At 42.8% G+C, this 26696-nt stretch overlaps 2 protein-coding genes across 2 annotated transcripts in view; both read left to right on the forward strand.

Annotated features, from left to right (window-relative positions):
* The window catches only part of cabin1 (calcineurin binding protein 1), a 79152-nt gene extending 62358 nt beyond the window's left edge, over positions 1-16794 (forward strand). The window contains exons 36-38 of the mRNA XM_079515541.1: positions 9956-10117; positions 13611-13816; positions 14313-16794. Of these exons, the coding sequence (XP_079371667.1) occupies positions 9956-10117; positions 13611-13816; positions 14313-14456 (512 nt within the window). The 3' untranslated portion in view covers positions 14457-16794. The remainder of the gene's footprint in view (positions 1-9955; positions 10118-13610; positions 13817-14312) is intronic.
* Positions 16795-21315: 4521 nt separating this feature from the next.
* Positions 21316-24959, forward strand: tbx16 (T-box transcription factor 16; the record flags this gene model as incomplete). The annotated part of the gene is made up of 7 exons (XM_079516990.1): positions 21316-21497; positions 22327-22429; positions 22867-23031; positions 23153-23299; positions 23424-23592; positions 23698-23902; positions 24170-24959. The coding sequence occupies 7 exons, from the start codon at positions 21316-21318 to the stop codon at positions 24579-24581; spliced, it is 1383 nt and encodes a 460-aa protein (XP_079373116.1). The 3' UTR covers positions 24582-24959.
* Between the last annotated feature and the right edge of the window lie 1737 nt (positions 24960-26696).

Genomic DNA, 26696 nt, shown 5'->3' on the forward strand with positions numbered 1-26696 from the left:
CAGCCATGGCCTCCCCACCACACACAGTTCAGTGGTATAGCCTGCTTTGACCACCTCTCACCCTGCGGCAGCCATGGCCTTCCTACCACACACAGGTCAGTAGCCTGCTTTGACCACCTCTCACCCTGCTGCAGCCATGGCCTCCCCACCACACACAGGTCAGTGTATAGCCTGCTTTGACCACCTCTCCTCTCCTTGTTTTAGAAGGCAAATGCTGTCTTTTGTGTGTGTGTGTGTGTGTGTGTGTGTGTGTGTGTGTGTGTGTGTGTGTGTGTGTGTGTGTGTGTGTGTGTGTGTGTGTGTGTGTGTGTGTGTGTGTGTGTGTGTGTGTGTGTGTGTGTGTGTGTGTGTGTGTGTGTGTGTGTGTGTGTGTGTGTGTGTGTGTGTGTGTGTGTGTGTGTGTGTGTGTGTGTGAGATGCTTGAGGGTGTCAGTGCAGCTGTGCGATATCTCCTGTGCATAGCCATAGTCTGACCAGCAGGGGGCACACTTGGCCTTTCACAACTGAATGTTACATAATCTCTGACCTGGTTTATTTTGCCTATTGGGCTTTCTTTGTTTGGCACCTAATTAAGTTAGAATGATGTCTCTGTAAAATTGTGACCTTTTCTTTTTTGTTTGTTTAGCATTTGATGTCTATATGAAATCCCAGAGCTGTTTAAAATAAGTGGCTTATAAACGTATGAATGTTCTGTTGGTGATTATGCATTTCACCATCTAGCACCAGCTATTTGATTTGAACCTAGGGGCAATGACATTGTGGGTCTGAATTAACAGAGATAAAGTGGATAATTATTTCCTGTATACATCCTACCACATAGTTGTTGTTTTTTTGTGACTTTTGCCTTTTGGGATGACATGCAGTAAAGGCCGTCGGGATCGGGAGTCTAACCTGCGGCCACACTGCCAGACTGGATTACCAGCCAAGGTGCCTGGACCGCTGAGCCATGGCCCAGGCCCTACCACATAGTTTTACCTTAACCGTTTCCCCGCCAGGATTAATTAATAACATGCCAGGATATCGCGCCGTTCAACCCTTATTTTGAAGATCCAAAACACTGCAACCGGATGTTGTCAGCTTAATGGTGTGTGTGTTGTCTCGACGGGATTTTATTTTCCTGGAGCATGAGAAGCAGTGGCCGACGCCATTACTGCCACTGCCAGGCTCCGTGCAATAAGCGCTGTTTTGACCAGAAATGCTGCCCGGGAGGGGGTTTTGGAGACTAAAGCGTCTGAAAGCGTGCGTGCGCGTGCATTCATCAAGATGGCGCAGCCCAGGGTCTAAGCTAACAACAGTGAGGGTGGAAAGGCTAATGTGAGTAGCCTTTCCACTAGATCGAATCAAACACATTTATACAACTGAATAAACGTAGATACGTATTTTGGCAGAGTCGCAACAACAAATAATGCAGAATACGTTTTTTAGCGGGGAAAATGTTAATCAGAAACATTATACAAAACCTTGGCAGAGGACGGCCACCTTAAAAATTGTAACCCTTCACAAAACACCATCTTGTTCTTTTTTTAAGCAACACAGAAAAGAAACAAGAAATGATGACATAGTCATATTTGTCAGGTGAAACAAACGCTGTCTCCGTTCTCCCCCCCCCCCCCCATATTATTATTATTTTTGTAATGTGTATGTTTCTGTGTCGCAACCTCACGGCCATTGTTCGTTTCTGACGTTCTGTTCATGGTTCAATCACTGTTTTGTTATGGCTTTCCTGCTGTCTATGGCTTCACTCACACTATCACACAGCCTTGCTCTGTTGCTCTGTTCTGCCCCCCTCCCACGCATCGAGCAGAGCTGTTCTGTCAAAACCATGTGACTCCCATTGAGAATGAATTGCGAGCTGCTCTTCCCCCCCTCTCCCCCCAGAACAGAGACGGAACACGCGCTCTGTCGCTGTTTCGACAGTGTGAGCGAAGCCCATGCAGTTAGCTCATAACATTAGTAACTGTTGTCGCTTTGAGCTGCGGTCAGAGTGGCTTGCGTTGTGGTGTTGCCAGACTTCCGCAGTGCGTGGCAGGGTCTTAGGAGGCATCCAATCATGACTAGGTCGCTACTACGTGATTGGCTACACGGGTGGTGCAGTCTCCCATTGGTTTAGGGGGCAGTCAATCATGACTAGGTCGCTAATAAAAATGGGCCTGTTGTATGTCAGGTTTCACCTGACAAAAAATAATAAACAATAAAACTATATACATTCTGAGACCATGGAAGCACATACACAATAGCATACCTTAGTGAGGCAGGAAATATTTCACTTTTTTCAGTTTTTTTATATCATTGCCCTGTAATGTCTTGTCGAATGTCATGTTTTTATGTTTTGTGTGAACTCCAGGAAGAGTATCTGTTGTTATGCCCCAGCTAATGGGGATCCTAATAAACTCTATAAATGATCTCTTATATGCATACACGATTATAATTGCAGCAAAGAAGATAAACTCATAACTTTGTTTGCCACTAGATCTACAGTCTCTTGTCAGAGGAATGCAGAGTTTGCTGTAGCTGTTGGTAGTTGGGCGTTCATACTAGCAGCTGTTTTGTGCCTGTTCTCACATGTACTTTCCAGGTTCAGTATCATCCCTGGAATGTCACTGACAAAACTTTTAGTCTTGGGTCACGTGGAGGCCCCTGACATTTTTAAAGGAAGCTGAAGGATCGGCCTGTAGCTTCCTGGCCTATAACTGTTGTTTATGACTATTTAGCAAAGAAATATACAAACAAATTATAACCAGATATTAAGCAAAGATAATGATAGATAGTAATAAACAAATAACTAAATAATAAAATAATAGCTGCCTGTAATACTAATATGTGTGTGCAGTTGTAAACCATACACCACATGACAAGGAACTGACCTACAAGCTCACAACATGCTGCAGCGTGATGCGTTGTAAGTTTGTAGATCTGAATCAATCATGTGACACAACAAATAGTGATGGGAATTATCATTCTTTACAGTCTTCTGAATCATTCCGTACAGTTCTCTAAAATATCTGTTCACCAGTTTGTCCAGTACTATTTACTGCGTTGCTCACACTGAATCAGGAACGTTACGGTACTGACCGTTTGTCCAGTACTATTTACTGCGTTGCTCACTCTGAATGAGGAACGGTACTGACTGTTTGTCCAGTACTATTTACTGCGTTGCTCACTCTGAATGAGGAACGTTACGGTACTGACCGTTTGTCCAGTACTATTTACTGCGTTGCTCACTCTGAATCAGGAACGTTACGGTACTGACCGTTTGTCCAGTACTATTTACTGCGTTGCTCACTCTGAATCAGGAACAGTACTGACCGAAACCACATCCAAACGTTCAGTAAATTACTGAGCGGTTTGAGGTGGTCTCGGGCAGTACTGTCTACATGCATGAGTGAATGTGAACGAGTGTCTGTTATCGTTGTTCACTTCAAGTCAGTGAAAGAGTAGCTTAAGAGGGGAAAGAATTATGGTCGAATGCCATAATGAGTGAGTCTATGTGTCTATGCCCTAGGATAGGTGGTTTAGCAACATTTATTTTACTATATTTGTATTGATTGATTAAATACTTTATTAACGTTTGCAGAAAAAAACACAGGAAAGTACCGCTAAGGTGGAGAAGGGGATAACATTTCTATATGAATTACATCTTCGTCAGGTTCTGATAAAATGAGTTGCTCCAGTGCCTCATTCTTACCTCTGTTGACCACTGTCTTGCTTGTGTGATGAGTGGACCAGCTTTCCCAACGTACCTGGTTGATCTGTGATGGAACCCATTGTTCTTCTAGTACAGGGGTTCTCAACCCGTGGGTCGCGACCCCTCGGGGGGTCGCCAAATTATTTTGGGGGGTCCCCAAATAAAAAAAAGAAAAAAAATATATAGTACATGCATACACCTTCCCTAATGATTATATCTGGTTTCAGTATTTATTTATGGTGTATTGTCTCTATTATTAAGGTTATTGTAGCAAAAACGTTAACCCCTGTTCTAGTATACCATTCTATAGCCTCTTCTATGTAACCAGAACGCTCGCCCCAAAACACACTCCCCCTCTTTTTTTCCCCCTTTCTGCGGACTGCTCGCCCCTAGTGGTTCTTGTATTCGTTTGACTGAGGTTACGTTATAGGAATAAGGCTAGGTTTAGCCATAGTTTTACTTGGGTTACGGTTAGGAATACCTGGTGGCGACTGGCGACCTTTCAGACCCAGGCAGACGAGCGTGTTTTGGTGGCACTGGAGTGAGAGACTCAACATTGCGCTGAATGATTTGCTATATAGGCTTGGAAATCTGATTAAATCTTTTTGGAAACGTTTTGAAAATTCATTGGTCGAAATGTGTGGGAACCGTGAGGGTTGAGTGTCTTGCTCAAGGACCCAGTCGGTCACCTAGCCGATTCCCAAGTGGCCGCTCTGCCTCCTGAGTCACTGCTGCCCCCAGTGTTTGTTCAGTAAAGGTACAGTTGGGTACCACCAATATTGTCCCTTATCATTTGACCCATTTAGGCCTGACCTCAAAACTTTTAAAAATCCTGAAAAAATCCTTCTAAATTTTCACGATTTAAAAAAAATAGCAGACCTACAAGCTCATAGCGCGCCACTCGGTGGCGCGCTATGAGCTTGTAGATCTGCTATTTTTCAATAGCTAAATTATAACAATGTTTAAAACACCAAAAGGGGTTCCCGCCCAAAATGGGTTAACTGTCCTTTTGCGCAGATCACGCAAACCTCAGCAAAAAGAAAAGGACAATATCGATGGCCTCCAACTGTAGCTCTCCACCGCACTGACAAGTGTTGGAAAGCGTCGTAGGGAAGTGTCTTTTGACCGTCGGATAGAAGCAGGCTTGTTGTTGAAAAACACATGAAGCCAATCCAGCCATAGGCTATTTTCAGCACCATAGTAGCAGTCTGTTGGTGTTGGCTCTCATAAATATGGCTCACATTTTTGGGTGGGAGGGTTTGGAATCCGGCCAATTGTGACAAGCCAGGGAAGGGGAACGCTTGTTTTCCTTGACAAGACTCGGCCGTGTGGGACGGCGAGCGACTGAGGGGCTTTGGGCGGGGCTTGTACGGAAACCAAGCGATCCCCATCCCTCGCAAACCATCTGTGCTGGATTCCCGGCTGCCAGGCTAAGCAGCTAGGCAGGCTTGCCATTTATACAAGAAGCTCACAAGTTAAATTTAGTAGCTAAATCTGTCTTTAAAAAAAATCACACCCGTTTGAACTGAGTGGTGTAACTCTGTGTGAGGGTCCCCGGAACTTCCAGACCCACAGGGTGTGTGCCCAGGATGCCGGCCCGGTTCCGGCGAGCCGCCTCGCGTGACCACGTCCGAAACGGTTGAGAAATGACCGTTACCGTGTGGGGGAATTAGCAGACAACACTCTCTCACAAGTAAAGTGCCTTGCAGAGTCGAACGTAATCGACGCAAGAATACATACGCAACGGAGGGTGAGAGAAATTTCTCCCTTGCGTCACGTCAGTTACGTGATCCAACAAACCGTGTTTTCTGTTGATGATCATCCACTAGCGGCTTCCTTTGACAATGAATGGTAGACTGCAATCTGCCCGTGTGAACGCAATGATTAATTGATTACAGCACTAGCAAAATACGCGGGAACGCACCCAGGGTGCCGGCCCGATTCCGGCGAGCCGCCCGCGTCCGAAACAGTCCCTCTACTGTACCCTCTACTGTACTGTACTGTCACTTTACTATACTGGCACACACAAAATCACCATATATACAGTTAATATGTGCTTGTGTGTGTGTTAGGTTGCGCACAGGTGGTGAAAAACAACCAAGCTGTTTTCGTGCTCAGACGCACCCACCCACCCAGCCAGCCACCCACACACATAGTCACTTAAGGAAGTGGTTGCACCACTTAAAATTAAAGTGGCACGTTGTACAGTTTATACAATCTAAACATATTTGACGCATCGCATCCGCATGTAATAAAATCGACCAACTGCAGGTGCCAGGGGGTGTCACAGCTGCCATCTAGTGGGCGAGTAGATGCTTGCACATTAAAGATTATAATAGACCGACGCAAGCGACGGAGCGACTATATATGTATAAAATAAGCTTTCGTTTTTTGTGTCCGTTTGACTCCCCCACGCAAGGAACAAAACGGACTATGTAGAGGCCTTAAGATTGTGGCATTCTCTCTTCCTCCCTTCCTCCCCTCCCTCCCTCCCTCTGTCTCTCGCATGCACGCACGCTCCACATTGTAATTAGCAGGCAACAGTGCAACACTCTCTCTCTGACAGACATACATTGCTGATCCTTGAAGTAGTTGCACCACTTAAAAATGATGAAGTCTATTCTTAGTTGCAATGACATTTACAACTAAGTTTTGTTTCTCTATTATCTTTGTTTGGGAAAAGTTGATGTTTAACACAAGTAAACAGCCACTAGTCTGTCAGCAAGTTGCTCTTCCTGGTAGCCAGGAACTACTTTCTTGTAGAAGTTCTTGTAGTGAAACACACATACGTAGTGAAACACACATAATGACATATTTATGACTGTTTTAGAATAGTTTGCCCTATTTTATAATGGCTGAGAGGCTCACTACGCCCCTCAGCCATTATAAAATACTCTTTAAACTATGACCTCTAGTGGCTTATCGCTTATACTACTCTCTTTGATTGATTGATTGATTGAAATATTTATCTGTTTGCAGAATTACAGTACATTTCAAGCACAAACTCAATACAAAGACTGTTAACTGTGAGTGGACAACCCAATTAAGCATTACACTTGTTTACAAGAGGGTCCACCTTGTTCAATTCATCAAAACATTTAGAGACGTACAAATAGACACTTCTATATAGTCAAAGAACAGAACAGGAATTCATCATAAAGGAGGTAAAAAGGGAAAAGAAACATACAGTGAGGGGAAAAAGATTCAGACCCAGACCCATTGCAAGATGCTGTACTCTGTCGTCGACCCTAAGCCATTCCAGCCTGTCAAAGTGGGCAGGGGTGAGGTGGGTTCGGGGGGTGAGGCCAAGTAGGAGCCTGACCAGTTTGTTTTGGGAAGTCTGGAGCCTAGTTTTAAGGGCCTTTGAGGTGCTGTGGTACCAGGAGGTGCATGCATAGTCAAAGAAACCTTGTACGAGGGCTCCTGTTAAGGTCTTCAAGGTGTTTTTGTTGACCAGTGAGGAGATCCTGTAAAGGAATCTTGTTCTTTTTTGATTACGTTGGTGGCCATTTTATCACCGGAAAGATTGGCCTCCAGGATGGAACCTAGGTAGGTAATTTCATCTTTACGTGTGATAACATTGTCACCCACTCTAACCAAGAAGCCATTTTCCTTGCTGAGATTACTATTAGATCCAAAGAGAATGGATTCTGTTTTTCCCAGGTGTAAAGATAGTTTATCAGCAGGAGAGCTCACAGGCAGGGAGAATAAACACATTAAACAGGCACTTATTTTCCTTAAAGGATCTATACACGTCGAATGGTGCATTTATATAGTTCCTTTATCCAAAGTGCATTCACACTTGCATTCCCACAACGAAAGCGGAGGAAACCATGCAAGACTGCTCACCTGGAGCAGTTTGGGTTTCTGTGTCTTGCTTAAGGACACTTTGACACTAATCTCTCAATCTGTCAGCACTTCTGCCTTAGACATGTAATGTTGTTGTTAGTAGGAAGAGCACAGAAGGCACCCAGGAGGAAGTGGACTTAAAAAGGGGGAGGGGCAAAACCTGCGTTCCTGTTTAACACAAAAAGGAGGTTGTACCAGAGGCAAAAACTTTTTTGAGGGGCGCTAGCCAGTTTTGAGTTTTTTTTGTGCAAACACAAACATTGAAGACGAAGGTGAGGACACAAAATTGTGATTGGCCGGAACGAGATGATGATGAGAGTGCCCCTCACTTCACACGGGTGTGATTTTTAACAGAATGAATACCCAGATTGCTTTGACACTAACTCGGGGTGAGCCAGGGATCGAAGTGGCCGCTCTACCTCCTGAGCCACGGCTGCCCCTATACATGAATCCACGGAGGGGTGCCCTGGGCGCGGCCATAGCTGCGATGTACCATTAAACGCTGCTTTTCACCGCAGCACTGATTAGCTACACCTGGCCTACAGGGCACTGCTCCATGGATTCTTTTGCATCTACCTCCATGGGTGGGAAACAGAAGTTCAGGGTGAAATATGCTGTAAAAACAATGATAGCCAATTTATTGTGCAGTATAATAGTAGCATGAACCCCAGGGTCGTCATTTGGGTTCCATGGGGATGGGATTTTCCACCCCTAGCGTTCACATTTAACCTCATAATAATAGTCATGGGATGCAACCTAGCTCTGTGCTGTTTGGCAACGTAATGAACAGCATACTCTATCCACGTGGCATTGCAAAAGGGGAATAATGTTTCTGTCCCAGCTAAAGATTATCTGTATAAAATTAACTGTATAGAGAGGGTATGTGCATGCATAAAGTGAGTGGCAAAGTGAGTTCTGCCACTCAGGGCTCCCCCAAAAGCCACTGTGTAATTTTGAACACGGTCGGTATCATCCATTTCTGCATGTGACATAATGTTGTGCATACTGTAGATTTAACCTTGTTCTAATAATGATTTGTGAAATTCCAGAGTTATGCATCAATTATACAATTTCATTGCAGCTCCCAGGACAAGCTTTTTATGGATACTCAGTTTTGTGTGTGTCTGTCTGTCTGTCTGTCCGTCCGTCCTTCAGTAACCTGCTGCATTGCACTACATGGAATGTTAGAACATGTGGTATTGCCTAGCACCAACAACAAAGTTTAAAGTTACTATTTGTATGTAATCACCCCTTGTCACCACATGTCGATGCCTCTGATGAAGCCTGAGTTCTAGTTTAGAACTTCTAGTTATTTGTTTAAATCAGTGTCCGGTACCGCACGTAGCCACGCTCACGACGCATGAAAGCATGCGTTGTAGATCTGCGATTTCTGTTATAAGTCTGTATAAATCATGCTTAAAGGAGAATTCCAGAGTAGCCCTTTTCTTACCAAATTCTGATGAATTCTGATATTATATATCCATTAAGCACTGGTATAGGCAAAAAATAAATCTGCACGCTGTAACTTTATGCAGGGAGGTGGAGTCTTATCGGCTTCTCGCCGTAGGCTGAAGCTTATTTGTGACAAAACTCTGGACGCATTTCAGACATCATAGACGACAGATGTAAAAAATATAATTTTCGAGTGATAAGTGATTTAGCGATTAACCCGCCGTGCACGGTCCCGCATCTACCAGTGGTTAATGGATATATTGCCGTCTTATTATTTTTACGGTAAGAAAACAACTACCCCGGAATTCTCCTTTAACCGAATCTGTGCCAGAATGAGATCATCTCGTGAATAGCTACTGTACTCCACTGTGCCATCCACGAGATTACGAGATTTGATTAATAAGAACTAATCCAGCATTAAAATTATTATTTTTTTTTTACTCCCATGGTAGAAACACCTACATCCCAATCGCACGTGACCGCGCACACGCTTAATAGTCCCTTTTCTCCTCAAAATGAGACAAACTGCGATCTTTGGGACCTTATATGTATAGTGTCATTATATAGATATGTTCTAGTCACGTTCTTAGCTTACGCATGTTTCGCGATAAATGCTTTTTACATATGTGATGTATTCCCATGCTTTTTGTTCTTGCTTATTGTAAGTCGCTCTGGATTAAGAGCGTCTGCTAAATGCCTAAATTGTAAATTGTAAATTGTTATAAAACCCTAATCTTTGATCGCGCTAAGAAAGTTAATACGTGCGTTGATACACAGCCTAGAATGAGGATGTGGCTCAAATATGGAGGGCAATCACTTACAGATGGGGCAGAAGTGGTCTCTTCTTCTGCGTTTTTTGCGCATTACACTGGCACTGGCCTCACAATCCCGCCTATAGTAACGATGGGAATGTGTTATTACCTCTGGTCTGGGTTGTTGTGAACTTGTGACCTTGTGATGTATCTACAGAGGAGCGAGAGGAACCCCCAGAAGGCTTGTCGTACCGCCAGCAAGAGTCTCACCTTTGCCAACAAATGAAGATGGCCACTGTCTCTCCTGGGCAAGACGCTGCAGGGGCTGGCTGGTACCAGGAGGAGCCCGCCACGTGTAGTGCCACACAGTCATACAGTGGTAAGTAGTGCTGCATTACTATATTTTTGCTGGGCGCTAGCCCCTCCTATGCCAGCTTTGTGTGTTTGTGTGAACACAAACATTGGCTGATGATTGGCTGATCACCCCATGGCGATTATTTGATTGGCTGAGCAAAGTACATATTGAAGATAAAAGTGAGGGCAGAAAAGTGAAGACGCCAAAAGTGATTGGCGGGAATGATATATTTGTGATGATTTGATTGGCTGAGCAGTGAGCACGGAATGTTATGTATGATGGTATGATGATAAGGGCACCCCTCACTTCACACTTTTTGAGGGGCTATATTAGCTATAGTGTAGATTTTTGTCCTAACACAAACATTAAATGCCATTGACAATGAAGGGAGAATTTATGTCTTATGTAGATGAGCAAATCGTCTATTTTTTAACACAAAGGTTAAAATCCCATTGACAATGAATGGAGAATTTACGCCATATGTGGACGAGCAAATTGACCTACCTCCCCAAACTGCTATGATCACAGCTAAGCATAACATGGGTTAGACAAACCTCCACCAATAGTTTTCCTATATGATAAAATATTGTATAAAAGAAATGTCATGCACATATTTTTTCCAGTGCATATGACAGGCCTTATTGACAGATTTGTAAGAGATTTTGATGGTCTAGTTCTAAAAATGAACCAGTATTTAATGTGTAAAATCCATGATATTTACGTTGGAATGAATGAGCCCGGCTGGAAAGTGTCCAAGTGGGAGTGTCTAAGTGGTAGAGGGCGGGGCTTTGCTGGTGAATTGTCTATTTTTAGTTTTACGTCATGATGTACGATGATAAGAGCGCCCCTCACTTCACACAGGTGTTATTTTTATGTGTTTCCACCACTGGCAGTGATGGAAGAATTAATTAATACCTGGCAGGTTAATGTGTTCAAATTTGATTATCAAGAAGCTCCACTTTGCTGGTTCCTACCCAGTCCGACCGGCTGGTTAAAGGGGAATTTCTCCCTAACCCTTTTTTTACAAAAGTAAGTTGATAATTATGTATATTGAGTTATTGACAAAAAATAAATAAAACAAATAAAGATATAGGGGAGCTGAAGCTGGAGCTGGAGCTGCTCCTGGAGGGGTCTAAAATCAGCTCACGTAGACCAGGAAGAGTGCATTGTCAACAATGCATGGAGTGTTGCTGTCACATCATCTAGAACAGATGTAAACAAAAACCAATTGCGCGATTGAATAGGAGTTCTAGCGTTAGACCCCTCCAGCAGCAGCTCCAGCTTCAGCTCCTATATCTTTATTTTATTTTTGGTCAATATACATAATTATCAACTTACTTTTGTAAAAAAAAAAAAGGGAGAAATTCCCCTTTAAGGCAATTTAGAAGTCTGTAGTCTGAAAACTCTCACTTGTCCTAGCCTCGATGACCTTGCAGGCGTATGCAAAGGCAAAAATATGTAATTTGGATAGCATATTATGTAGACATAGTATTAGTAAATATAGTGTTTACTATAGTGTTTACTTATAGTTTCATTGTACAGATATTCTACTGTTCAAAAAAAGGTTCTTAGTTTACTTATGATCCTAGATGACTATTTCTATTTATTTCATGTATTACATTGTGGTGTTCTTACTTTAACCCATTGATGCCTGGTGCAACCTATACGTTGTTCTACCTTTGATGCCGGCGCGCTCTCTGTGTCTCATCAGCTATTGCTATACATGTAGCAACATAACTATTTTCTTTTAAAATAATCCGATTTTGAAGTATTTCAGAAACCTTAGGTCAGGCCCTAGAAGGCATTCCCAGATTCGGCCTCAGGCATCAATGGGAGACACAAATTGAGCTGAAATCTCAACCCATTCTTTCAGCATAGACAGAATCACTTGCCTGTATTCTATCCTTTATCACAGACAAGGCCACCTGTTATTTTATAAACCTTGTTCAAACATGAAGCAGTTTGATTGCGTGGGTTTTCCTTTGAAGTACATGGTCCTGTATAAGCTAGGAGTCCCGTCTGTTCCTGTTCACCCATTTGCCAGAGAAGCTTGCAGCTTACAACGGGAAAGTAAAAATGGACAGGCATGACATCCTTGTACATTTTAACCACATCAGGTGGCCAGAGAAGCTTGCAGCTTACAACGGGAAAGTAAAAATGGACAGGCATGACATCCTTGTACATTTTAACCACATCAGGTGGTCTAGACCAGGGGTTCTCAACCCGTGGGTCGCGACCCCGCGGGGGGTCGCCAAATTATTCTGGGGGGTCCCCAAATTATTTTACAAAAAAAACATTTTACTTTTTTTTCTTTTTTTTGCAACTGAATGGAAATGAAGAGTTTACATATAGTACACATGTAGTACATGCATACACCTTCCCTAATGATTATATCTGGTTTCAGTATTTATTTACGGTATGGTGTAGTCTCTATTATTAAGGTTATTGAAGCAGTCAATTTATATCGGGGGTCGGGAGTGGGCGGGGCGGGGGTCCCGAGACATTGCCAAAGCATTTCCGGGGGTCCCCGGCCTTTGACTTATAGGTCTATTCATTGTCTGGATTTTCGGTGGTGAGGTGACCACCGGAGCTGTAATAACGTGGAGCGGTGGTGAGTAAAAACAGAGAGAAGGGCTGGGGAGAGCGGTGGTTGGCTCTTCACAGCGGCTCCATGGCGTCATGTTGTAGTTGCGGTGGTCACCTCACCAACGATAAATCAGACTATGAATAACGCTTAAGTAGGCTAAATCGCAACATAATGATGTATCATTGACCTAAATGGCGTTATGTCAACAATGATAGTATAATTAAAAAAGGTTAGGCTTATGTCTTTTTCAGAAATGACTTTGGACGTGTGGAAAACTTTAGTTAAACATGCAGAGTGACGCATTACTTTACCTGGGTAACATCATCTTCTGATACTTTTGATAATGTTTTGACATGAAATAATAATCTTGTACCGTCACCGTGTTTTGTTTCATTAGAGCGAGCGTGACAAAATAGCCTACAGCTTGTTGTTACTGCTGCTGCTCGCTGAGCACACATGAACGGTAAAGATACCAAGGATTGGACAGTGATGTCACTGTTACGCTACGCAACACAGAAGTAACACAGACTCGAAGCCGTTTATAAATCAGTCACTGACGCGTCCGCTGACGAATCCTTGGTATTTTCATTCGAACGGAGTCAATTTTTCACCGCTGTTTGGAAAATCCTGGTGACGGTTGGGAAAACTTGGGATTCCCTTCTCGCGTACCAGTGGCCGCGAGAAGGTTTGCGGACCGGTGGTTGGGGACCTCTGGTCTAGACTAGAGAAGTAATGTCTCATCCATAGACATGAAAATGAGAAAAAGTACCAAGAGTTCATGGAGAGGCCCTTTGTGGCTCCATGGAATGAGGCAGGTGATGCGTCTCATAAATGTGCCACTTTTTACTTGCACATTCTCCACCAGTGATACTGCATCCAATGAATGTGCTACTCCAGCATTAGGTTAATTTCTGCTTATCTCTCAATCAGACCAGCAGCAGTATGCCAGCAGTGGTGAGCGGTCTACACTTCCAGATCCCAATCGAATCCGGAATCGGATCCCCCCCAACATGCCAAAGCTTTTTATCCCTTCCACGGTGACCAAGTTCCCCCCAGAGATCACAGTAACACCACCCACGCCCACCTTACTCTCACCCAAAGGCAGCATCTCGGAAGAAACCAAGCAGAGGCTCAAGGTAGTGTGTGTGTGTGTGTGTGTGTGTGTGTAGGTGCTGCCAGACTTATAAAAGAGCCGTGCACGTTCTCGGCTGTGCGCAGCTTCTTTTTCCGGGTTTTTAGACAGCTGGTGGATGGAAATTAAGCTCCACCTCCGCGGACGACTTGCGCGACGGCCAGATTCCCGGAAACGCTCTCCTCCGCAAGTCATCTGCGGAGGTGGAGCTTAATTTCCATCCACCAGCTGTCTAAAAACTCGGAAAATAAGCTGCGGACAGCGTAAGACGTGCGCGGCTGTCGGCCGTTTTGTGCTTAGGTGTGGAAACACTGTGTGTGTGTGTGTGTGTGTGTGTGTGTGTGTGTGTGTGTGTGTGTGTGTGTGTGTGTGTGTGTGTGTGTGTGCGTGTGCGTGTGTGTGCGTGCGTGCGTGCGTACACGCGTGCGTGTGTAAGCACCTCTCCATCCAGCCATTGAATATATAACACTTAACCAGTACCCCTGTTCCTTCCCGTTCAGAACGTCATCCTGTCGTCCCAGTCGGCGGCCACGGTGAAGAAGGACACACTGAGCCAGCCGGCTCTGGAGGTGCAGGAGACCTCCAGCCAAGAGTCGTCCCTGGAGAGCGAGTCGGACGAGGAGGATGACTACATGGACATCTGAGGACATCTCATTACATGTCATTATGCTGTGTCCGTCGTCACGGACTCACGGCCTCCTCCGATCCTCGGCCTTCTGTGGAATGCAAAAAAAAAACGAGCCGAAGTCTGGCCGCTCTTTTTGAGCAGCACCACTGCGTTGACCTGGCCCCTTGAATCAACAGAACAGTACCTGTCACTGCAGCTAAAAGAATCTCTAAATGCCATTATTCTCTCTTTTTAAGTGTGTATTTACAGATTATTCTTGGGGCCGGAGAAAGAAAGAACCTCCCCAATGGAACAGATGCAGTATTTTCTTTGTCTGTGCTGTGACAGGTTTCCTCTTGCTGTGAGCGGTGTGTAAGCAGCTAGTGTCTGTATTTCTGCAGCATGTCTGTAATGTGCTGTTCACATGTATCATATATTGGCTAACTATGCCTTCAATGACAACAGGGAAATCCCACGAAAGAACAATTCAGCACCTAGATACTGGCTGATTTATTTTATTTTATTATTATTTTGTGGCAGTCCAGTCATTTTGTTTAAGCATCTTTTCTTACTTTGTTTGCACGCTACTTGTGTCTCTGACCTGCAGCTAAATCCTTGAGAAGTTCACATCCCCAAACCTGAGGTCAGTGAGGTGTTCTTGTCGGGACGTTTGCTCGGCGGCATGTTGTTAGAATACTACTTAACTGCTGCCAACCATTTTTACAGAGGCATGAGAATTAAAATGCACTTGGCATTTATTTGTATATGACATTTCAATGGACACTAAGGTGAAATTAAGTACAATCAGCCTAGTTCAAGACCTGTCAGTCATGGCCAGTAGGCCACACAGCCTCATAACCTGTAGCAGATTGGATATGTTTACACTTTACACATGGGTTGTCTTTTATTTGTCACTTAATATTTGTTTGGTTTTATATTTGTACTGTTTTTCTTGTAATACTAGTCCCTTTTGGTTTTTTCGTGTGCATTTGTGTAGCTAAAGAGGAATGGTACTTACTAGGAGGAAGTTGTGACACCAGCATCGCACTGAATGATATGGAGTTGGTTTTAATTATTGCAAACTAGCTTTTGTACATAACTTTATCAAAAAATATTTTTTTCCACGATGACTGCTTTAAATAGTGTTCAGGGTGTTAAGTTAGGCAGGGTGTGTGTGTGTGTGTGTGTGTGTGTGTGTGTGTGTGTGTGTGTGTGTGTGTGTGTGTGTGTGTGTGTGTGTGTGTGTGTGTGTGTGTGTGTGTGTGTGTGTGTGTGTGTGTGTGTGTGTGTGTGTGTGTGTGTGTGTGTGTGTGTGTGTGTGTGTGTCAACTATTGATAGGTCTAGTTAATGGGTAGATTGATTTGGTCTTTTTTCTTTGTTGATAATTCCTAAATTCATTGTAATTGAAATGAGTATGGAATACCTTCTATATAGATGCCTTTACAGTGGATCCATTTTGGTAAGTTTGTCAAAATTTTGGACTAACTCAGAGGAAGACAACCGAATGTTTTTTTTTCTCGTTTTCTTTTTTTTACAGATTGTTTTCTACAAAAAGGACATTTACTGATTGTCTAAAAACAGAGTTTCAAAAAACAAAAGCATGCAAATCAATGGCTGTAAATGATATTCACCTTTGAGAAAACCTGTTGGGAGTTTGTATTTTTTGGTGTAAGATACCTTTTCTATTCTAGTGCTGAGAGTCTTCTGAGAATGTATAATGGCCAAAGGCCAAATTTGTCGCACAACAGCGTCACTTTTTTCAGTCACTCATTTTTGTCGAGCGAAGCAGTTGTGATACGAACATTTTAGCCTTGGAGGTTACTGGGTTCCAGGATTTTTTTTCTGCCCCCTCTTAGCTCAGGCTACTTAGAGGGGAATTGTTTTGTTTTATTATTTTTTTGGACTGATTCAAGATGTCACAAACCAAAAATATTGAGAAACACATATCTGTTCTGTGTGGTAATTAAAATGCCTTCAAAACAATGCATACAAACTAACACTGCATGAGGTCTTTTACATATATTTATATATTAATGGCTGTAGTGTCAATTGAGAACTGGGTAAGATGCAAATATTTCAGTATGTATCTGTCCATTTCCACAGGAAATATATTTTTGAACTGTACTTGCAAATCCATTCAAATGAGGATGGGATCCAAATGAGGATGGGAAATGTTTAAGCAACATGCTACAATGGAAATAAAATATAAAATACTGTTACATTGTAGTCATTTTAGTCAAATTGCCAGTGCTACATATTATTTTAGCATTCAAATTACTTTATTTCTATATTAATTAGACAAATGTTTGCCTTTCTATGCACTTCCCCGTCAGAGTATACATATATTGTGGCTCTTTGAGAATGTTGAAGTATAATCTATGTGGTGCAATATTGTAATAATATTTCTGCTGTTACCAATTCTTCATGGATCATGAACAAATGGCCATGCATGATTACAGTTTTTAATGAGAAGCTTTGCCTTTCAAGAAATGGCAACACAGTTCTCTTAAGAAATATAGCCTGGAGTGAAAGGTGTCTCGCTCTTCTGTGTATCACTGCTATTTTTCTTCTCTCCTGACAGACCACCCTGCTGACCATTGACATTGTGGCCAATGGGCTTGTACACTGTAGTGCGAAGTCTCCGACACGAGGGAAGTCATTAGTCTTCATTAGCAACTTCCAGAAGTTTCTTATGAAGTGCTGTGAAGTTGTCATTTGCCCCTTTACCAGGCAAGCTAAATTTGAGGTTTGTTTTCTTATGTAGCAGGCCAAATGTGTGCTCCCCCACAGCCACTAGTTTGAGGATGTGAGATGACTGTCACTCCTAATTTAAAGAGGTGTTCAGAGAGGGATTGTAACAATATGGGTACTACAAATCTGTATGCTCTATCCTTAAATAAGACTTATTGTTTAACCTACGTGACAAAATAATTTAATACAACAAAACTGATGTCACCTACCGGTATGAGTCGCTTTTTTTCAGTGTTTTAGTTCATATGCATTACTTTAGAATCAAATACTGTTCTCATTCATCGGAAGAGATGGACGTTGTACCCTCTAACACTTTCTCCCAGCGCACAGCAATGACAATATACATTCAAATTGCGATGGATGTGTTGTCAATACATAGCAATCACTTCTGTCTGATCTGGGAGGACACCTTTCTAGGTCTTCTGTGACATCAGGTTGTTTTCCAGCCGAAGGGTGCTAACCACTACAAACCACTCCAAAGTGGCCAATTAAGGCATCAAAAGGGCATGCTGCATGGCTAATGTGAGCGAAAGGTGCGAGATTTCTCGTCAGACCACTCCAGGGGCTCTTTATTGGGCTGCTAGAAAGCCGTCTGAACCCTGGGACCTGGCTGTGTATTGGCAGCTGTTAAGCATGGAGCACAAGGGGATCTGTGCACTTAAAGCAAATGGCCAAACACCTGGGGGAGGCCGGGCACTGGTGGTGAAGGTGGGCAGTTAGCAGAAATATGGGTTAGACCACAATGGACTGGTAAACAAAAACAAAATGCCAGTGGAAACATCAGTCGTATAGATCTGGATGAATACTGTAACCTTATTGAGCACAGAGCAACTCAATGTAAACAAAATATACACTGAATGTGCTTTCTGTGTGCGGAAAATAGCCTCCATTGTTCTCCATTATTCACTTTTCACTGTAAAATATTAATGAGCGGTGTAATACATATTCAATAATTCAACTAATTAAAGATGCTCAATTTTAGTCTGTTCACAGGAGGAAATTAGCGAGGGCATTGGACGGTAATACGGTATACCTCCAGTTTGTTGTTGGAACTGGCAGTCATTATCAATGTTCTCACTCACTGATGTGCTATCCAAGTCCAAATCCCCCTGAGGCTAGCAGTGGCCTCTCATGTGGCACTGGCCTCTGTTGCCACGTACTGAAACAGAAGCCCCCCAGACCTCACAGACCTGCCACCTCCAGACGCAGTGTGTAATGGAAATGACACTGGCACTGTTGAAATGTACACCTTAGCTCTCGACAGCGACACTCACTTTGAGAGGCATGAGCCTGATAAATGTGTTCTCTGTTCGTTTAAATCAGCTGCTGCACAACCCGGGGTCCGGATGGGGGGCTTGAGGCCTTGTGTGTCTAAAGTAATCCAAAATGTTCTCAATGTGATAATAGTCCAACTTTTCATACATAATCTATTATCCTGTTACTTTTTTAAGCTAACTTTTAACATTATGAAGCAAAATGTAATCACTTTCAACCTGACATCCCTATTTTGAGTGTGTCGTATTGTAAAAATAAAAATAGGTGTGGCCAAAAGTGAAGTACAGATACTTTTTGTGTGTGTGTGGAGGGGGCTCAGCTTTTGTCAGAAAAAAAGATTGGAAACCACTGATTTAAATATAAAGAGCTGTGTGATTTATCTCCTTGAGAAACGGTTACATTAAGGGTCCTATGCTGGATACCTGGTAATCCTTGACTGGGAGAGGAAGATTACCCAGTGGTCCCTGGCTGGGAATTTAGCGTTGCCCTCAGAAGTGCAAAGTGAGGAGAGCAACACTGAACCTGTGATTAATAACTCCTTCACAACAATTGGGTTCACGTAAAGAGCATAATGCCACACATCACACTTCCTCAAGTTCTCCCACCAAGGTGACTCCAACCAGGGGCATTATTGAAATGGTCCTCTGGCTGTTATCCTGTTTTGTTTTGCTTTGACATTTTATGGTTTATTTAAGACATACAGTGAGTGAGAGAGAAGAGGGTGACGAGCACAAAAACACCCTGGGTTGAACTTGAACAATCCACAGCTACTGCTGTCGAGCCGAAAGCAACTAGAATTGTGCTTGTGTGTACTTGTAAATGAGATGTAACAAATAATCTTGTAAACTAGTGTAGCATTTGTCATACAAGTGTTGTGCAGAGCTTTGCATCTTTTAAGTGCATCTCGTTGATGACACCATTATTCTATGTTCGTATTCTAAATGGACTCTTCATGGGGCCCTTAGACGAGCAACTCAATAATTTCACAGGCATGTCGCTGTAGTTGTAAACGTCTTTAGGTGAGCTTAACTGCTTGTCCCTCAGGGGGCCATGCTCTGCTTATTTGCAGAGTGCCCGTTGTCTGTCTTTTTCACATGCATTTGTTTTGTATTTTTGCAATATAGTTGTTTTTCATACAATTGCTGAGTCACAAGCAATCGTTCCCATCGACCGTGTATGGCTGCAAGATAACTACTAGACTGCAGATGATATTGTATTGTATGCAATATACATGTAAGAATACAATGTGAGATTGGGTAGGTGTAATTGGACGTGTGAGGGGAAGCTAGCTTGAGATTGGATATATCTGTTTTTAATGTAAACCCCAGCCAGTGGAGACAGGACATTTGGAACTGTGCTCAGATGTGAATTCAAGATCAAACAATGCCTGTGTTTAGCATTTGCATTGCCTATGGTAACAGGCCACAATGCAAGATGTGTACTATGAATAACGCCCGTAGATTTGCTCTGGATGTGAGTCGTGGCATGGTTCAGGCTATTGGGGAAGGTCTTTATTCTCTGTCTCTCTTGCCCCATTCATGGCTGACTTGGGCTTGTGGTGCTAACAGGCTGTTAATTGCTTGCCCATACACTGTCTTTCTCCACATGCAGAAACCATCTCCTTCAAGGGAAACTAGCCTAATATAATGAGATTATCTATCAAAGTCTAGACACCCAATACACAACCCCCACTGCTCTGAGGCCATCAGTGGACACCCTCAGGTAAAACTCACCTGGAGAATTACTGCTGTGGTATCATCACCCTATTATGGGTTTACACAGAGGTCCCCTCCCACTTTTCAGTTTCCATTATGAAGAGTGGCCCTAAGAAGCAGAGACATTTAGAAAAGTGTGAAAGTGTGGCCATAATCGCCAGATATTGCATTATATTGTCATTTGTTTTTAATTAGAATCCACGCCAGTAGGCTAAATGTGTTCAATGAAATGTGTAAAGCGTATTTCGGAGACTTATCATAACTTGTTTAGTTTTGGTGATCACAAGGCAATTATTTAATGGAAAAATGTGTTTATTTTACACCGCTTTAAATCTTGTTCATTCTATGAGTTCTGTCAATGGAATCATAATGGGATATTTTACCACATTGCATAGATACACTAAATAGGTATTTTGTTTACACTTATGTGTGAATTGTACTTGGGCAGGCTATGTCTGAATTGTACACTTATGTCTGAATTGTATTTTCACTTGATTTTGTGCCGGGGGGAGATGCACTGAAGGCTGTCCATATTTTGTTTAAAAGTCTCTTAGCAGTTAATAAAGATGCATTTCCTCTGTCCCTCTTCCTGTGGGGACGGTATCAAGGCTCTGTTAAGTCTCTTTGATTTCCAGCAGCCTCCAATCAGAGTGGAACATTGACCCATCATTGTGCCACTTCAAAGACACAGAATGGCTGTCTTGACCCCACCCACTACAGGGCTCCCCTTAAAAGTCAGGGACACCCCATACCACAGATATGTCCTGCTGCAGATCTCTAAAGTAACTGATGACTCAACATTGACTTGCTGCCTCACCTACTTCTTAAACCACTGGATTTTACACAGCACACAAGACATAGGAGGGACCGGTCCGCAGACCAAAACCAACACTCACTTTGGATATTTCAGGATAACTGGACTACAGATTGACCCTATCTGCATTATTCTCCTCTTTTCCACCATTGAATCAGAATGATGCAATCCATTAGAGGTGAGTGTTACTCTCTGACCATGAAGTGTGCATTGCTTAGCCTATTGCTAAGCTTTGTCTAATCAGTATTATTCTATAATCTATAGCATTTACCGTATGTTTAATTTTCATTTGATCACGATGGCTCAAATTTCTTGATCATCCAGTATTTAATGTGTGACTATGATCCATCTCCCCTCTTTGCTAGACCTGAAGCCCAACTTCAGTATCCCAGCTCCATCCTCTGTGGCCCCTGGACCTGATGCTTACCACCAGAGCAGCATCAAGCTCACTCTTGAGGACAATGACCTCTGGAAGGACTTTCATGAAATAGGAACAGAGATGATCATTACTAAATCTGGCAGGTAAGATAAAGAAACCACATGCACTTCCAAGCAATTTAATTTAACTTGTGTTAAAAGAGTCTAAAGATGACTATTAACATGAAATTTATGTTCAGAATAGTACAGTGTAGCTGAAGTTGTAGAATTTTGGATTACATTAACCCTGGCATCCCTGCCTATTCGTGGCATGTCATAATAGCCAAACATTTGCTGAAAATAGCCGATCTATAAGCTCACAATGTACAGCAGTGTGAATAGATTTTGTGTTGATGGAAAAAAGGAGGGGTTCAAGTATGGCAGTCTGTGGGACCCTGGTCAACAAAGTATATAGGGTTTAAGTCAATGGTTCTCAACCAGTGGTCCTTGAGGGGGTTCCAGGTGGTCCTCAGCTAAATGATAGAGTTGGTAATGGTAACCAAATGGACCCTTATAGATCTTTAACTCTTGATAGCGTAAAATGAAACCAAATTGACCCATATTCATTAATATTCATTTCATTTTACGCTCTCAAGAGTTAAATCATTGTTAAACATCTGCATCACTTAATTTACAAGAAGTATACACAATTTGAGAATGTAGAATAATTGTTATTTTGATCAATGTTTGCTGTTATCTCTATCGTACCAACATCAATACAGAATGGAATTGTGGACAAAATCTTATAACGACAACAAAATATTCAAAGGGTCTGAGAGGCTAAATCTAATCAAATGGTGGTCTGTGGCTCAAATGCCAAATATATAATGGGCCTTGATACAAAATGGGTTGAAAACCAAAGGTTAAGGAAACACTACGTTTATTTTGACTGTTCCCATGTATTTATGCATCTGTGCATTTATTGTTTTTCCAGGAGAATGTTTCCCCACTGTAAAGTCAACCTCGCTGGCCTGATTCCATGTGTCAAGTACATCTTGTTGGTAGACATGGTACCAGTGGATAGCTTCAGATATAAGGTAAGAGTGTATGTTTATTTGTTAAAAAAATATCAAGAATCCAGTCAGAAATGTATCAAATTTCAACCCTTGCCTAAAATATTAGCACTTTTTGGCTTAAATTGTAAATGGAAACTAATATATAATTCACCCCACACCCATGACATTGGAAATAGAGTTCCCTGAAATGGTTACCACAACAAATCCCCCTGTTTATCACCCCCCTCTCCTGACATTGCACATCAAAGGATGTTATCTCTTCCTGTTTTTCTATCCCCTGCTGGGACCCCACTGTACTATCCCTTTTTCTCTGTGGGTGGTAACCAGCCAGCCATCACTCTGGGCTCTATCTATCCTGCCCCCAACACTGTGGGAAGGGAAGACGGTGCTCTGCTACAATATCACCTCTCGTATGACAGACAATAATGACACTTTGGCTTATCTTGTCCTCCTTATAGTGGAATAAAGAGAAATGGGAGGTGGCAGGAAAAGCGGAGCCCCAGCCTCCCTGCAGGACTTACGTCCACCCAGACTCTCCCGCCCCGGGGTGTCACTGGATGAAGCAGTCTGTCTCCTTCCTCAAGCTGAAGCTCACCAACAATACTCTGGACCAACATGGCCATGTAAGTTGAACTGATAGCACAATGAATATAGTTATAGAACTACGTCCCCAGTTCCACTCCAAAAAACTCAGAATTGGAAAAATCGTGCCTCCACCTAAGTGTCAATTCTTTCTCTCACCAGATAATTTTGCACTCCATGCATCGTTACCATCCACGCTTCCACATTGTTCAAGCAGAAGACCTGTACAGCGTCGGTTGGAGCATGTTTCAGACCTTCACCTTCCCTGAGACGTCGTTCACAGCGGTCACTGCTTACCAGAACACCAAGGTGAGTGGTTTTTCCACTGTTGCCACTGTGACTCTTGTCACTCATAATTCATAAACATTACATTTAAGTGAGAACAAGAAGTCTTTGATAACTGTGATTTTAACCAACCTTTCTTCATCCATAGATAACAAAACTGAAGGTTGATAACAACCCGTTTGCAAAACGTTTCCGTGATGAAGAGGAAGGAGCTAATGGCAAAAGACGTGCAGCCAAAATCGCAGTCTGCCCACCAGAAAAGAAAGCCAAGAAGAATGCCATCGTGAAAAGGGAGTCTGATGAGGACAGTCCTACAGGTACTGCTGGTTTCAAAATGTTCACTCTGTTGGTGTTTGTTTCTGTTTGCGATGATGATTGATATGTTTTGGTTTGGTTTATAACATTTTTGTATTTGATTACAGATTTTTGCCAGTCATATGAGGGTTATGAGGGTGAGGAAGGAGATGTCCCAAAAAGGAAAGAAGATGTCAAGGAAGAAAGCTACTCCCCATGGGCCCCTGAGAGGGAACAGAGTGTACGCACAGAATCACCCCCAGGCACTGACACTAGAGATATGTACAATACAGAACAGCTTGTACCAGCACCAGCATCTTATCAACCTTACAGGTAATTACTTACACCCATCACCACCACCCTGACAAATATTGGGAAACGGAAGCATGCTGAAAAAACATAATGTCCCCCCTTTTCTTCTAATGCCCAGGGGTTTAAAGCCCATAAATTGACAAAAATATGATATGCATGATGTTTCGATCTGAGAGATAACTGTTCTTGTGTTGTGTGGTTGAGCAATGACCCCCCCTCAATGTGGGCAATGAAATTCCTGTTCTTGGTTTGTAAGATGACTCTGAACCTTCTCTTTTGAATTTTTAGGATCCATGATTATGCAAAACCTCCCTCTCCTGAGTCTAGAGTCCCAGATGTCGCAACTGTGGCGGATCACCCCGACTCTTCTAAGTCCCGCACTCATGACATCGGCCCATCTTCTTGTGGGCCACAGCAACAGCCCCTCCCGGCCCACCACCAGGACTACACCAACATGACAGGGGTACTCAACACCATGGCTCAGGCCAGTAAGCAGGGAGTGCTTAGCCACCACATTTACAGCCCCTATGGTGCTGAGCAGGCCCTGGGCCAGTGGGGAGGTCCCGGTCCCACCCAATACCCGCCTCCACCTCACCATTTGCCCACTGATTACACCACACAAGCGGTGCACCATGGGTATCACCATAGCAACGTAGCGGAATGGAGCCAGTATCCACTCTTCTCCTATGGTTGTTGGTGAACGTAATCCCGCAAAGTGGTGAGTTATACTGACTGAGGGTGAAGCTGTAGAGGCTGTCGCACACATCTTCCTGGGGGTGTTCATCCCCGTGCTCACAGCTATGAGAATGCATGCCCAGACATGGCTGACAGCCAGAGACTTGTGTCAGAGCACCAAAAAAACTGAACAGTGAAATTGAGTGAGGAGCGACTTATTGCCACCGTATCATCACTAGTGGTCGTATGGTTCAGTTCTACAGCAGAGTCCAGTCTCCAGCACGGACTGCAACCGAAGTGCTGATTAGTTGTTATGAATTGTCTATTTATTTTGTATTTGAATTTAAGTTCCTCCTGTCGAGTTTCAATAGCCTATTATTTTTGTAAAAAAGCGTGAAAAAGGTGTGCAATTATTTGATATGTTAAAACTGTGATGTGATCTGTATGAAAATAAAAACCTTAAAGTTATTTTAATCTATTCTTTGTGTCGAAAAAAGATATACCGGTATATTAATTATATAGCATTAGCAACATGATTGAACACATCTTTTTAAGTGGAATTGTAACAGATTATTTTTTATTTCTTCATATTTCTTTTCAAAATATATAACTTCAAGTGCCCAATGCATTGGCAATGGCCACGGCCATGGCCAAGACTGTTCCCTTTTGCAGGGGGGTCCAGTTTGAAGCAAAGGGCCCCCCCCCTGGCCTGAAGCCCCCCCCCCCCCCCCCCCCCCGCACGTGCCTGTATTTTACACACTTTTTATTAAAAGTGTGGAGAAGATGTATAGGCCTGTGCTCTGTTTTCAAGATTTTAGGGTATAAGGCCCAGAACCATTAGGCCATTTTTCCTGCACGTGAGCAAGCCTGGCAATGGTTTACCTGTTGTAGGCTGAGTTAATTACCTAAATAAGAATTGCACATTTTCTGTGAATTGGCTTATATGGGACGTGGTTATCAAAGACAGAAATGTAGTAAATTCTTAGTCATTTCTCCAATATGGCAGATGCTGCTTTCAAAATCCACATGAACACACATGCAACATGCACAGAGAACTGGCATTTCTTCCAACCACATCCATGTGCCTCCACTCCAGTAACAGGAAGAGTGAGCACCTAAACATTGGGCACCTCAATGTTAAATTCCCATTCTTTTTCAGCTATACCTCCATGGAAAGAATTAACCGACTGGGAAAGTTGGTCATGCACCCCCCTTTGATTTTTGACAGAAGCACTTTCTTTTATTTCACTATGCATGTTATGATGGAACTAAGTGTGTTTTTCATTCCCTGACAAACTAAAAGTAAAAGCTGCACATCATGTATAGTTTAATGACTATGCCAAAGATCATAAACAGGTCTTAATAACAAATAAAAATCACACCCGTGTGAACTGAGTGGTGTAAGGTTTTATATAGCACGATCAGCTGTGGTCTGACGTAATGTCTGACGTAATGAAATCACACAAAATATGTTAAGTAAAAAAAGCTATCATTTTTGATAAATGTATGTATCACACCTGGATGTGATTTCACAACTGGCTTTTTTTGCGCAGAGAAAATGACCACGGTTGCTACGGTCATCCAGTTCACCCGGGTGTGATTTAATTACGTCAGAAATTATTTTGAACATAGCAACCATGGTCATTTTTTTATGCACACAAAAGCCAGTTGTAGGAGTGGTTTACACCACTCAAAAAAGCCAGTTGTAGGAGTGGTTTACACCACTCAAAAAAACAGGTCTTAATAACAAAAAAAATCACACCCGTGTGAACTGAGTGGTGTAAGGTCTTATATAGACTGATCAGCTGTGGTCTGACGTAATGTCTGACGTAATGAAATCACACCCGTGTGACCTGGGTGACCATAGCAACCATGCTCATTTTTTGGTACGAACAGACAGACAGACAGACAGACAGACACGTAAACTAACAAAGCCAGTTGTAGGAGTGGTTTACACCACTCAAAAACAGTTATTTAACAATCTCACCAAAGTGATGAACAGGTGACTAAATATACTTAATTGTAGAGGTACAAAGAACACTTCCTCTCTGGGGCAACTTCCTCCACTAAATCTGAGTGTTAAAACAACTAGCAAAACACAACAATATTCGAAAAAGAGTAGGATGAAGCATTTACTCTT

The sequence above is a fragment of the Electrona antarctica genome (genome assembly GCF_951216825.1).
Source record: "Electrona antarctica genome assembly, chromosome: 12".
NCBI lineage: Eukaryota > Metazoa > Chordata > Actinopteri > Myctophiformes > Myctophidae > Electrona > Electrona antarctica.